This window comes from Mastomys coucha, unplaced genomic scaffold (assembly GCF_008632895.1).
Source record: "Mastomys coucha isolate ucsf_1 unplaced genomic scaffold, UCSF_Mcou_1 pScaffold22, whole genome shotgun sequence".
NCBI lineage: Eukaryota > Metazoa > Chordata > Mammalia > Rodentia > Muridae > Mastomys > Mastomys coucha.
Window position 1 is genome coordinate 55,678,620 of NW_022196905.1, and position 12,996 is coordinate 55,691,615.

The 12,996-nt window shown below is 36.0% G+C and overlaps 1 protein-coding gene across 3 annotated transcripts in view; it reads right to left on the minus strand.

Moving 5' to 3' along the window:
- Positions 1-4,571: 4,571 nt before the first annotated feature.
- Arap2 (ArfGAP with RhoGAP domain, ankyrin repeat and PH domain 2) overlaps positions 4,572-12,996 on the minus strand; it is a 171,843-nt gene continuing 163,418 nt past the window's right edge. For 2 of the 3 annotated variants that reach the window (XM_031342369.1, XM_031342371.1), the window contains 2 exons: positions 8,272-8,406; positions 4,572-6,782 (listed from right to left, as the gene is read on the minus strand). In XM_031342369.1, coding sequence (XP_031198229.1) covers positions 6,399-6,782; positions 8,272-8,406 — 519 coding nt within the window. In that variant the 3' untranslated portion in view covers positions 4,572-6,398. The remainder of the gene's footprint in view (positions 6,783-8,271; positions 8,407-12,996) is intronic. The other variant, XM_031342370.1, reaches the window with a different exon arrangement.

A 12,996-nucleotide genomic window follows, 5' to 3' on the forward strand; every position in this document is an offset into this window, starting at 1 on the left:
ACGGTTAGAACCCAATGCACTCTCAACTAGACATTTTCCAACTTTATTTCTGGATAATTTTTTCTACTAACATTGGTAAGTAGAATGGCAACCAGTGCACCTAAGTGATGCATAGGTATTTCTAAATTTTAATTAATTTTGGAACTGACAAGTACAGTTTATAAAAACACACATCTCTAGAACCAAGCTGGAAAATGAGCACTAATCTTACTTGAACGATTCCAGATCTCGAATCCAGGATAAAATATTAGCTATATAGAAAAAAGTAAGTGAGACTTTCCTAACTTTCCAGTTAAATATTAATAATCAGAAAAAGCAAAGAGACAAAAAGCCATCCAAAACAACAAGAATACATACAACACTAAACAAAAGTACCACTCCACTACCATATGGTTGGTTACAAGATTTGCTTTATAGTAGTAATTTGAAATATGTATTCATGGAAATTTCTATTGCTGTCTAATGAAATTAGGTGATTGTGGATATCTTTTAACATGTAATAATTCATAATTTTAATTGTCATTTTAACAGTCAATTCTATTAAAACTTATTTAAGCATTTATAGTGTTTGAATTATATTGGTTGAATGGTTTTAAAAATGTATGTGTGTGTGTGTTTCTTTCTTTATTTTTTTTTATTTTAAACTTCAGATTTTATTTTCCTCCTGGTTCATCCTCCAACTGTTCCATATCCCAACCTCCTCCAAGAGCTCCCTGTCTCCACCTCTAAACTTCCTAGGACTCTTGAGGGTTAGGTACAACTTTTCTGATTAAACCCAGACCTGGCAGTCCTCTGCTGTATATGTGTTGGGGGCCTCACATCAGCTGGTGTATGCTGCCTGGTTGATGTTCCAATATCTGAGAGGTCTCAGGGTTCCAGATTAATTGAGACTGCTGGTCCTCCTACAGGGAGGGTGGCCCTCCTCCTCAGCTTCTTCCAGTTTTCCCCTAACTCAACCATAGGGGTCAGCAGCTTCTTTCCATTTGTTGGGAACAAATATCTACATCTGACTCTTTCAGCTGTTTGTTGGGTCTTTTGAAGGGCAGTCATGCTAGGTCCCTTTTTGTGAGTGCTCCATAGCTTCAGTAATAGTGTGAAGCCTTGGGACCTCCCTTTGAGCTGGATCCCACTTTGGGCATGTCACTGGACCTTGTTTTCCTCAGGCTCTTCTCAATTTCCATCCCTGCAGTTCGAAACTTTCTGTAGACATAGCAAAGCATCTAGCACTGACTGAAGCTTAGTAATTCCACTAAAGCTTTAGTATCGATAATATGTCAAGGTTTAAAAATCTGGGATAATTTATTTACCTAGCAGGTGTGCATACTTTGCTTATAAATGCACACTACTTTAATGGTTAGGAATGATATATAACAACACATTTTGCAATTCATTCTTATAAGAAACATCACATCTCTATTAGTAAAAATTGTAATGTTCAACATGTAACTTCTACATTCTAAAGTATTATTTAGATGTTTAATTTCATATTGGGAAAATGGATGATTAGCTCATTATCTTTTAGATCTTTCTTTCTTGTAATGCTACTGTTAGCATCAGGGCCTCCAAAGCCCGTGATGTCACATGGCTGGGCATCACAGACCTGTTGCCAGTGCTACAGCTGCCATATTCCCAGAATTCATTGGGCTCACATTTACCTGCGGCCACTTTGTCAGAACCCATATATATATATATACACAGGGAACATCCCTCACTCTCTCTCTCTCTCCCTCCTCTGTCTCTGCTACTGCCCCCCTCTCTCCCTCTCAATTAAACCTCTTACACATGGAACTGTTTGGGCCTAGTGTGTGGTATGTTCTGGCATGAGCCGCCATTCTAACACATCAGCAACAATTTTATTTCAGAGGAAAAGTTTTAAAATCAGAGTGATCTTCCTTGAGACAAGTATCTAAGTTCATTTATTAGAGAAGAAATATTTCTTTAAAGGCTGCTCATTCTTTTTATATGGTGGTAGAGTAGCTGGGAAAAAAGTAATTAAGTAAAAGGATTAGTTCAAATTTATTCAAGCATATCGGTTATTTCAGTTAAGATCTGTAGTATTATGTCCATGAGTATAAATAATTCTTTCATCAAGGTAGTCACGTGTAGAAAGTGTAGGGAGATACATACTTGGTTATGGCATGTTCGTACATTTGGTTTATGCTTTTCAACACTTTCGCCTGTCCAATTTGACATCTTACTATATGATTGTGATCGTAGGTTTGGCATCACCAAGCTTATCAGTAATTGGACTAGAGATTCGAGAGCTTATTCATTTATATCTCCTTGGAGAAATGACCTTTCTCATAGAAAAAAAATTGTTTATTTGAAATAAAGCTTCCTTCCTACCATAAAGAGCAGTGTATTATGTTAGTTTTGGGACACCAACTTTATTGGAAATTTGTATGTGTATACAATGTATGTTTTGGTTCTTACTTTAACCACTTCTAAACTAAAAACATATACCTAAAGGGGAGAACAAAGGTGTTGAAGTATTTCTTTTGTACTGGAAGTGATTAGTGATATACTGGGCTTTATACCTGCCACCTTATTGCTATTCTTTTTTTTTTTTTTTTTTTTTTTTTTTTTTTTTTTTTGGTTTTTCCGAGACAGGGTTTCTCTGTGTAGCCCTGGCTGTTCTGGAACTCACTCTGTAGACCAGGCTGGCCTCGAACTCAGAAATCCACCTGTCTCTCTGCCTCCTAAGTGCTAGGATTAAAGGCATGTGCCACCACCGCCTGGCTGCTATTCTAATTTTTATATATTTTAATGTTTACTATACATATGCTTACATGTATGTGTAGATGTATATATTATATATATTATACATATATGCATGTATCATTTTAAGCATTTATTTATTTTTGGTTTTTCTGAGACAGGGTTTTTCTGTATAGTCCTGGCTGTCCTGGCACTCACTCTGTAGACTAGGCTAGCCTAGAACTCAGAAATCTGCCTGCTTCTGTCTCCCAAGTGCTGTGATTAAATGTGTGTGCCACCACTGCCCGGTACATTTTAATTTCTTTAAGCAGGTGCCCTAGAGATAAAATAAGAATCCTTCCTTTATAGTAGTTTCAATAAATCTTACATTTACTTTTTTCTCAGCTAGTGCTTGAACCTTCAGAATTCCTGTGCTACTATGAAAGGACACAGACAATCTGTCACTCATGAGCTGAATAACTGGCACTTAATTTTTCTCTCTTAAGTCTTTGCTATGGAAAACAATTAGAATAGCTGGGATAGAAAGGACAAAAAAGGGAGAATTTGAGATATATTGGAGTTGCCAGTGAGGTAAGTATGGGAAGGAGACACTGTGGTCCTCTGCTGGGCATGGATCCTCACTGTCTTTTTGCATGACTTAATGGCCTCCTGGTATACGTCTCAAGACTGGAGCTGAGTTCCCTTTCATCATGTCCTGTTAAAATATCTCTTGAAAGGACTTACCTCAAAATCACTTTTTGACATTTTGAAGGTTAAGACTACATGTGATGTTATGGCAACTCAACCCATATACTTTGGAAATTGGTTTCATTAGCATGCATTTTAGCATAAAAGGAAAACTTTTAGAAACTGTTTGAAACCTAGAAATATATATTTAGACAAAAGGGGAACTAGAAAATAAATAACATTGATTGATCCTTATTCTGTTATTTACCTATCTGCCTCATATCTTTGACACATAATGTATGTCTGTGTACACGTTTATAAGTATACAATAGTAATCACGAAATAATTGTGTAAAAAGTAGTTATTCCTTACTAAATATATTTTAATAAAATAATTTTAAAATTTTAACTTGCAGAAGTTACTGAAACTTGACCTTCTACATACAGTCATGGTAGAGAAGGTGAGGAAGGACAACTTGGCTTTGAAAATTTGCATTTGCTAAACCAAAATAACTACGTCTTAAAAAGATATACTTTAGTAATCTGTGGGACTCATTAGTGTGTGGTTTCCAATTAGAGATAAGTATAGCTGCACGTGATGGCAAAATGTTCACATTTTAAGGCTAAGTCTCACTTCTGTTGAGTGATGGATGTGTCTTGGTGGAAATTCTGATAAGCTGTTATAAGCTAGTGAGAGTGTTACTCATCTTTGTACATGTTAATTAGATGTTAAATAGCAACCTCCATTTCCAAAGCATCTCCTTCTTGCAATTTGCAATTTTTGAGTACTTTAGAATTAAAATTTGTCTTATGTGCAATGTAAATCAGCAGCCGATCTGTACACAAGTCAAAGCTTTGCCTTCACTGCTCCTGCTTGGAGTTCTCAGTGCCATTTTGATGAACCATTAGGTAATGTCTAGACAGCAAGTAGTTACAGATTATAGCTGATAACTGACTTTAGAGGAACAGAAATGAAAGCAGGTGCACTCAGTCCTTTCAGGAAATACCTACAAGTAATTGTGCTTTAAAGTAAAATAACATTTATTCTGATGTGTGTTTAAAATGATGGAGGACAGAAGTATGTATCATATTCAATGTTGTAAAAGAGAATAAAAAAGAATAATGTACTTGATTCATTTCACCCTACTAACTGTAAATTTCTGAAAGTAATGAAGACAAGAGGCATATTTGACTGGACTTGTAAAACTATTTTAATTGTTACTCAAAATATGTGAGATGTAACCATTAGCCCTTATGTTACATTTGAAAAATGGAGACAATTGTTTATGAAAAGAGAAACAGATGTGATCAGTTTTTATGCTCAACTTTCACAAGGAATTCCAATAAGGTACACCAAAGTACATATCACTTTCCCAACAAGGCCAATATCATTTTCATATGACTCTTTACTGAATAAAAATATAAATATGATTACATATTAGAAACAAGTTTACTAAAAATTAAGTTTTTCTTCCCCCAAACTACAATATCTTGCTTTGAAGGAAGGATCTTCAGTAGTACCACCAACTCCTAAAACTGTCCTGCAGTTTTTACTAATTATTTCCATTATAATTTATTTGGGTGTAAAGAATAAATTCTGCTGACTCATGGTAAACTCTGCTATCTTCAACAAATACATGGGGTTAGCGTATCTCAGTGAAGACAACCCTAGTAATTCATAGCCTGGTGCTTTCCTGTGAATAAGTGAAACAAACGCTTGAACTCATAGACCAGATGTGTCATAAATAGGAAAAATATTCAGAAGAGGACAAAGAAATGTTGAGAATAAAGATCAGCTATATTAACTTCCAGTTTTAAGAGTCACCAAAACTACTTGACTTGGAAGGAATTTATAAAAAGTGCTGCCTTTGACATGAACTATTATAAGCTAATGTAGTTTGAGTTATGAAAATTGTCAAATCTGTAGCCGATCATTATGTGGCAACAAAAATGCAGGCCTTTGTCATTTCGACAGGTAGAAAGAAAAGGTTAAATTGAATGTGAACTGCCTGCCTGCAAATGTGTTGTACAAGTTGCCACAGGTTGCCCACTTCCAGTAGTTACTGACAATGCAGAAGTAAACATTATGTTACATTAAGAAATGAAACAAAAAAAAAAAATAGAACAATAACAACAACAACAAAGAGCAAAAGATCCCCATGGTGATAAATTTTATTCGTACCAAAAATATGTTTTGGAGCCCTAAAGAATTGCCTGCATACAGCAAAAGTGCAAATGATATCCGGGCTGGGCCCATGCACATAGTCTTCAGTGCAAAGTAAGTTTCTCTAAGCAGACACTGACAGAAAGTTGCACTGATGTAGTGAATATGTCCAGGGACCTATCTACTGACACCATAATGGCAGCAGCCAGTGCCATTACTAACAGAGGCCAGCTCAATATTTTTGTTGGAAACATTCATATTTAACAAGTAGGTTCTCCTTAAAAAGGTTTCTTGGTGAATTATGACACCTCTATGGGTAGTGGAATGTTTTTTAATTTCTGCCCTCACTTCTCAATGTTTGTTAAGTAGCCACTGCAATATCTTTCCCTTTTGGTACTCACTTCCCTTTCTTTTCCCTAAGATGGATTCTATATTAACTTAAAAACACATGGCAACTTAATTTACAAGCCTCTCAAAGTGCAAATTATGATACAGTTTCATAGGATTCATATACACATAGCATTTTATACAATAAAGTACATATTTCTGCTCATAAATTAACCCACTTACACATCTACTTTCGAAGAACTGGCCACTTTGAGTGACCCAAAGACTTATTAAAGTTAATACAATTGAACTTTACAAGTTTCCAGACCAAAATAAAGTTGATCTTACACTTAACCACATATATACATATTTTAAAATGTTCTTTCAAATGCTTAGGTATAGATAAACAAATTGCTTAAATACAGATGGATTTATCTAGATATAGAAACTCAAGAATTACAGTGTGATTTCTGTTTTGCACATGTTGTATACAATGTTAAAAAAAAAATAACTTGTGCAATGATTTATTTTATTTCCTTCTGTAACGTCTGTTCATCTGGTAACTCTTTAGAAAGGATTCGTGACCTCTGGAGAACCACACTAAGTTCCTCAATGACCTTCGATGGCAGCTTATGATCGGGGTCTAAGGTAGCTTTGCTGTTTCTGTCCTCTGTCTTCTTCAGTGTCTTTGGACCTTTATAGCCCTTTGGTAGGGGATGTGGACCCTCTGCTTCCGTGTCCTCCAGGCAGTTGAAACTTCTATGTTTTCTGGCACGATTTCGAAGTTTCTCATCTTTGTGCTCCAAGCAGTGGGCTATGATGGAGGCTCTGTCTTTTAAGCTGGAGTCTGTAAACTCTCGATCATGCTTTTCGCTCAGTCGCAGTCTTTCAAGTTCTGCTTTTGCCATCTACAAGTCCAGAAAAACAGGTAAACAGTATTTGAGACACTGGATATTTAGAAAATACATTGAGCAAACATCTGATGCTTCTCTATTCTAAAATTCATTCTATTTTTATAACGGAGGCACTGATTTTACTTTGCTTTAAAGAGCCTGCAAGAGATTTATTTTTTTATAACACTTTATATTTTTAATTATATAATACTTTTTAAACTTAAATATATTTTGATCATATTCTTCCTCTCCCCTAAGTTTATCCAGATAATCTCCTCCCTACACAGCCAATTTTAAATTCTCTTTCAAAAAAAAATCCCCAAAACCCCAATATAATATGCTCAAAGCCAAAGAAACAAAATACATCACCACGGAACAAAAGAGCAGCAAACTGCAAACTAGCTTAAGTATTTTAAATATTTTAAAATATCCAAAAATAAAAGCACATACACAAAAAACAAAAACAAAGGCTTCAAAACAAAACAAAACAACAAAAACCATCCAAACAAACAAACAAATAAACCAAAAAATTCGTAGACAAATACTATGGGGTCCTGTATTTATTGGTCAACTACTTCTCAACATGAGATCTGCCCTGGAGTGATTGATTTTCCCAGTGTAATTCCACTAGAGAAAACAGATTTTCCCTCTTCCAGCAGATATAAATGGTAGTTCCACTGATAGTCAATTAATTAAGAAATATAAGACAAAGGGAAACAGAAAAAAAAATGTGTGCATGGTAGGGAAAAAAAAGAAGTATTTTAAATTTATAAAGAGTGATTCCAATATCTTAGCCAAAATTAAATTCCAAAGAATATATAATCTACATCACCTTTTACATAGGTTGTTTTTTGTTTATTTGTTGTGGTTTGGTTTTGTCTTTGAGAAATCCAGTTAAGACTATGCCAAGGGTCATTCCCAAAGTGATTCTGGGAATAAGCAATAGAAAGGTTCTTTCCCAAGAGACCTTATTTCATGTCAAGACTGGCACTACTTATGTTCTTCCATACCACAATATGATGAAGAAAAGTTGCTTTTCTAAAAAATGTCAAATAATTCATATGGATATTCAGAGACTATCTTGTGGTGTCTCTAAAACACCCCAAGTTTCCAAGTCTGGATTGTGATTGTGACACTAGACCTGGGTGCCTGTGACGTGACCTGGGTATCTTTTGCTGCACATTCACTCAAAGGACAGTATAAGTGATCTTAGGAAATTGACTTGGGACTGGCTTTGCAACCAGAGGGCCTAGATAAATATGTTAAATTGCTTGGCAACTTTAAAGACTGTACGTGGTGTTGGGTATATGTACCAAGTGGCCAATGGCATTAAAGCGAGTGGCAGAGAGTACTGATGCCATTTTTCATGTAGTACAGATATTATTGAGTTTTGCAAAGTGAATGAGGCTATGTATCAGAAGCCAATGAAGTAATTAATACACTCAGCCTTGTTAAGCCATAGGGAAATACCAGAGGTTACAACAACAACAAACTCATAACCAACCTCAATATTCTTCCGGGCCTGGATTGCATTTCTCTCATGTTGGATAGGAATCAGTGGTAAGCCTCCAATCTTGGGATTTTTGGTTATTGAACGTTTTCGTTCCTTTCCGGCTGGCGGCCATATATCATTCTCATGCTGTGGAAACACAATTTAGTGCCATTGGCGTGTGATTTCATTATGTACCACGCCCCCATAGCCATGCCAAATAATCTACTTTCTGTGAGGATCCCATTTGTAATTACTTCGACATTGACTCTGGCAGACACATGGCTCCGGGATGTGAAACACTTAAGTGAACTGAGCTTTGAGGTCTCAGTTCAATTTCTAAGTTTCAAACACATGCCTTCTGTACCACTTATCAGAGCAAATGGTAGAAAATGTTGGAGAGAAACAGTAAGTCTCTTGTAACACAAAACAAAGTGTATTTGTTCCTATTTTCCAGGTTCTGTAATCAAAGTGACTAAACACTTATTTCTTGCCCATATTAAATGTGATTTCACATCTTTTAATGTGAAAATAATTTGTTCTTATATATTTCAAATTGGTCTAAGGCATGACTAGCTGAAAACTTAGCCTTATTTCATGACCTTTTGAAAAATGTTACTTTTCACCTAATTGAATTTCAAAGAAATGTTACCCTTTTACACACACATTTATAGTGAAAAGTCACTCTATAACAGAGAGAATGGTAAATTTGTCCTCGAATTATTGACTGTGAATTCTAGTCCACCAAACCATCATAGTCATGCCCAGAGAAAGCTTAACTTTGCCATGGGGGATAAGCACCCACAAGTAAAACTGTAAGCTCTGAGTGTTCAATCCTTGAACTTCACAGATTAGCATTTTAAAAGAAGAGAAAGGCAAACTGATTTATAGACAGCAATGTATTAAATAAATGAATAAATCATAAAATAACCCATGGAGTAGCAAACTAAAATGAGCTTAGAGATGTTTGATGAGATAAAAGCAAATGGTAACTAATCTAACTAAAACCTCACTCTTAATTCTGCTCAAATTTTAAGACATGTCAACAAATATTTATTTGTAGTTAGGAATTTAACATATTTTCATACAGCAAATAACTTATTTCTACAAGCATTTACTCTCTGCCCATTATACTGTACTGTAAATTGATAATGAGGGACACCCTATCTTTACCCATATATCTACACCTCATCTAATCCACACACATCCTACAGTAAAAGTCCAATATTGTCAGATTTGATATGTGTGCATATCAAATATCCCTTTAAATTATGGTAGCATTAACCTCAATTCATAAAAGCTAATCGTGATAAATTAGGTAATATCTAACTATTGAAAAAGTTTTACTCTAATATCCTGGTACCAAACACAGTTAAATAAATACCTTTGATGTTATATAATTGGGATATCTCAACAATAAAGCTGAGAGAAAACAGAAAAGGACCTCAGTAATTTTGTAAATTATGCTTTAAAATTCCAGAAGTATAGGAGATATGCTATATAGAAGGTAGTAGGGAGGGCAGGAGTTTGCAGGTTTAAGTGAATGCTATCATTTAATATTTGTAAGCTGTTGGTAAAAACTTCAGAATTTCATAACAGAGATCATCAAGCTGGGAGGGGACTGTAGTCTACTCACTGTGATCAATGACCGCACTGGCAATCTCTGCCTTTGCCTCTCACTTTCTTACCTAGCTCTATCTACCCTGCTTGCTTCATTTCACCCACTATGGACATTCTTTTGACTCTGGACCCTTGAATCAATTCACGGCCATTATTCTGGTAAGTTTCTCTTTTTCCTGTCCTTTAGATCCTGCCTTAGATCTCATGGTAAGTTAGTAAATCCACTTAGAATTATCCTCAAGAAATATACTTCTCCTTCTATTACATTTATTTCTTCCAAGCTCTCATCTTAATTATAATTTGACCTTTTCAATGGTACCTGCTATCTGATGCAGTACAAATACACAGGATTGTTCTGTAGATTCATTTCATGTTAAAGTTAACCTTAAACTTGTAGTGATTAGCAAATACTGCCCTAGAGAAAATGGACTCTTCATTACAAGCATATTATTTTTCACTTTCTTTCCCAACTTGACACTTCTAACAGCTTTTCCTGTATCACAAGAGCTAACCTCACTGATTTAATTTAAAAATATCATTAATACTTAAATATATTACTTTCCCTTGCAAGATATACGAGCTTCTCTATATCCATAGCCATGCTATTTTGTTTCTTCTCAGTCAGCAGCTGTTCTGATTGCCCAGTAAGCCAGCATAAAGTTCCCCTGTCATCAATCATCTGAAGAAAAACATCTGCACCACCCTCTCTAATATATAATGGCTTTGAACAATGATGAGTAACAGTGCTTCCTTGTGTCTAGCCATGGCCAGTAGGACTCTTGTAGCTACTGGATTATCTCTGTCAGCATATGTGGAAAAATATATAGTATCCAATCTTTGAGAAAAACCAGTTGGAACCACCAGATCTCTGTTGGTCTCATATCTCTAACTAATCACACTAGTCATAAACCTCTACCTGAGTTTGCTACTGTCGTTCCTTCCCACAGCTTCTATCTGTTGGTGTTTTGGGTTTTCTTCTTTTATCAAGTTGGCTTCTTCTTGTGATATATGGAGCAGTCTAGTGGTTACTAAAGAGTTCTCCATTTTTTATTTTGTTTGTAGGGGTGTTTGTTTGTTGGAATATCCCATTCTCTTTTACAGCTTTTAATGCAATCAAAAACCCAACTTGCCCCATAAACACATTTCAACCTCAAACTGTTGCCTGGATTTTTTAAAGTCTGATTTACAACTTGATGTGTTCATTTGTATACCTCATAGATATCTCAACCTCCACTTGATCTGAACAGAGCTCTTTCTTCTACATCCCTGGAAACATTCTGTAAAACCACCAGTTACATAGCTCCTAAAAATTAGGTTTTTTAATTTAAAGAAAAAAAGGGAGGGGAAAGACCCATAAGAAACACACACTAAAACCCAGCTGATCCGCAAGAGGCACACCTATTCTTGGGTTTAATTACATCCTCAAGTTTCATATAAAGTGTTAAATTTTCACTTACTTAAAAATATGAGCCTATTATAAAATCATTATTCCAAATGTGGCAAAATTATGAAGTATTTAGAATTCAAAGTATAATAAAATTACAATTTAGTAATTTAGTACATGGAGACGGGGCTACTCTGCCTCACCACGAGGCACTCAGCGAGCTGGGTAAAAGGTACACAGACTTCACTATGGACGCAGGGCAGGAAGAAGCCAACATCACAGACACATATATAATGGGCTTGAACAATGTACTGTGGTATCTTACACACAGTATTTATTGTTAGTATAAAGCGTGGCACCTCAGAAAACAGAAAAGTAGCTTCAGATATATGCTTCAGACAGAAATTCATTTGAAAATGAAAAAAAAAAAATCAATGAATCCTACATCAAATGGAAGAAATAAAAGTTTTGCTCCTACAAACATAAAAATTAGGGTTCTTCTTTGATTTCTACTACTTATATCACACTAAACAGCCTATGAATTTAAAAAAATAATTTATGCCAAAAATCCTCCTCAATCTTTATGTTTTGCACATGGTCCCTGCCTCAGCCCGGGCAGACACCTTCTCCCACAGAGCTGTTTTTCTGTGTCTACCTTTAACTGTAGAGTCCTGTCTCAAAAGATGTTTTTCCAACTCCAAACACTGCAACTATGTCCTTCCTTGCCTTAAGCTCTCAGCAGGGCTCTCACACCTTCCTTTTCTCATAGCTTCCCTCCTAGAGAGCTTGAGGAGACTTGTGAGATAAATGGATTGTGGTGACACCTCATGTCTTGGAGCTGATGGTTCCTTCTACAGAACAACACCATTTCAGTGTCAGAAACACCCAACACCTTTATGTAGACCTTGACTCCCCTCTCACCTCTTCTGAAACCCATTCCCTGATCACCACTCTACCCCACGTCCTTCCTTACCTCTTGCTTCACCTCTCATCCCAGCTGTTCCATTTGTTTCACCTTACCACACTATCCATTTCAGGTCTGGTCCAAGTACCTACTTAATGTAGTCAATGTTTTCATATTTTGGAAACACTATATATATTCTGGAAAGCACAATAGGCTCCATGAGGCAGGTACACATGTGAGCCAAAGAAGAGTCATCCTTACTGAATTTACATTATCACAGAAAAGGCACAGACAAAACAACTACTTGCACATATGTTTTTAATTAGTGCTACAATGGAGAAGTACCATTCATTTCCTGACTGTCAACATGAAGGTCTATTGACTCCAATTATGGGAACAAAAGCTCAGTTAAATTGTGCTGTAAACAGATACTGTAACAGCTTTTGACTATATGCTTCCAACTTTAAACAAAATACTGCACATTTAGAGTTTCAGCTTCTAAGTACAGTACGAATATCTGAGATTTCAAATGGAAGAAATGATGAAAAAGTTAACCACTTATCTTCATTCCCCCCACCCCCACAAGTGCAAGGCAGTGGATAAGATGAGAGAGTGAGAGAGTTGGGAAAGGGGAATTTTTATTAATGACTGGAAAAGTTAAATTAACTCACAGAGAAATGATTTTCAAAGAAGAAGAGGAGGAAGAAGAGGAGGAAGAGGAGAAGGAGGAGGAAGAGGAGGAGGGGAAGGAGGAGCAGGAGGAGGGGGAGGGGAAGGAGGAGGAGGAGGGAGAGGGAGAAGAAGAAGGAGGAGGAGGAGGAGGAGGAGGAGG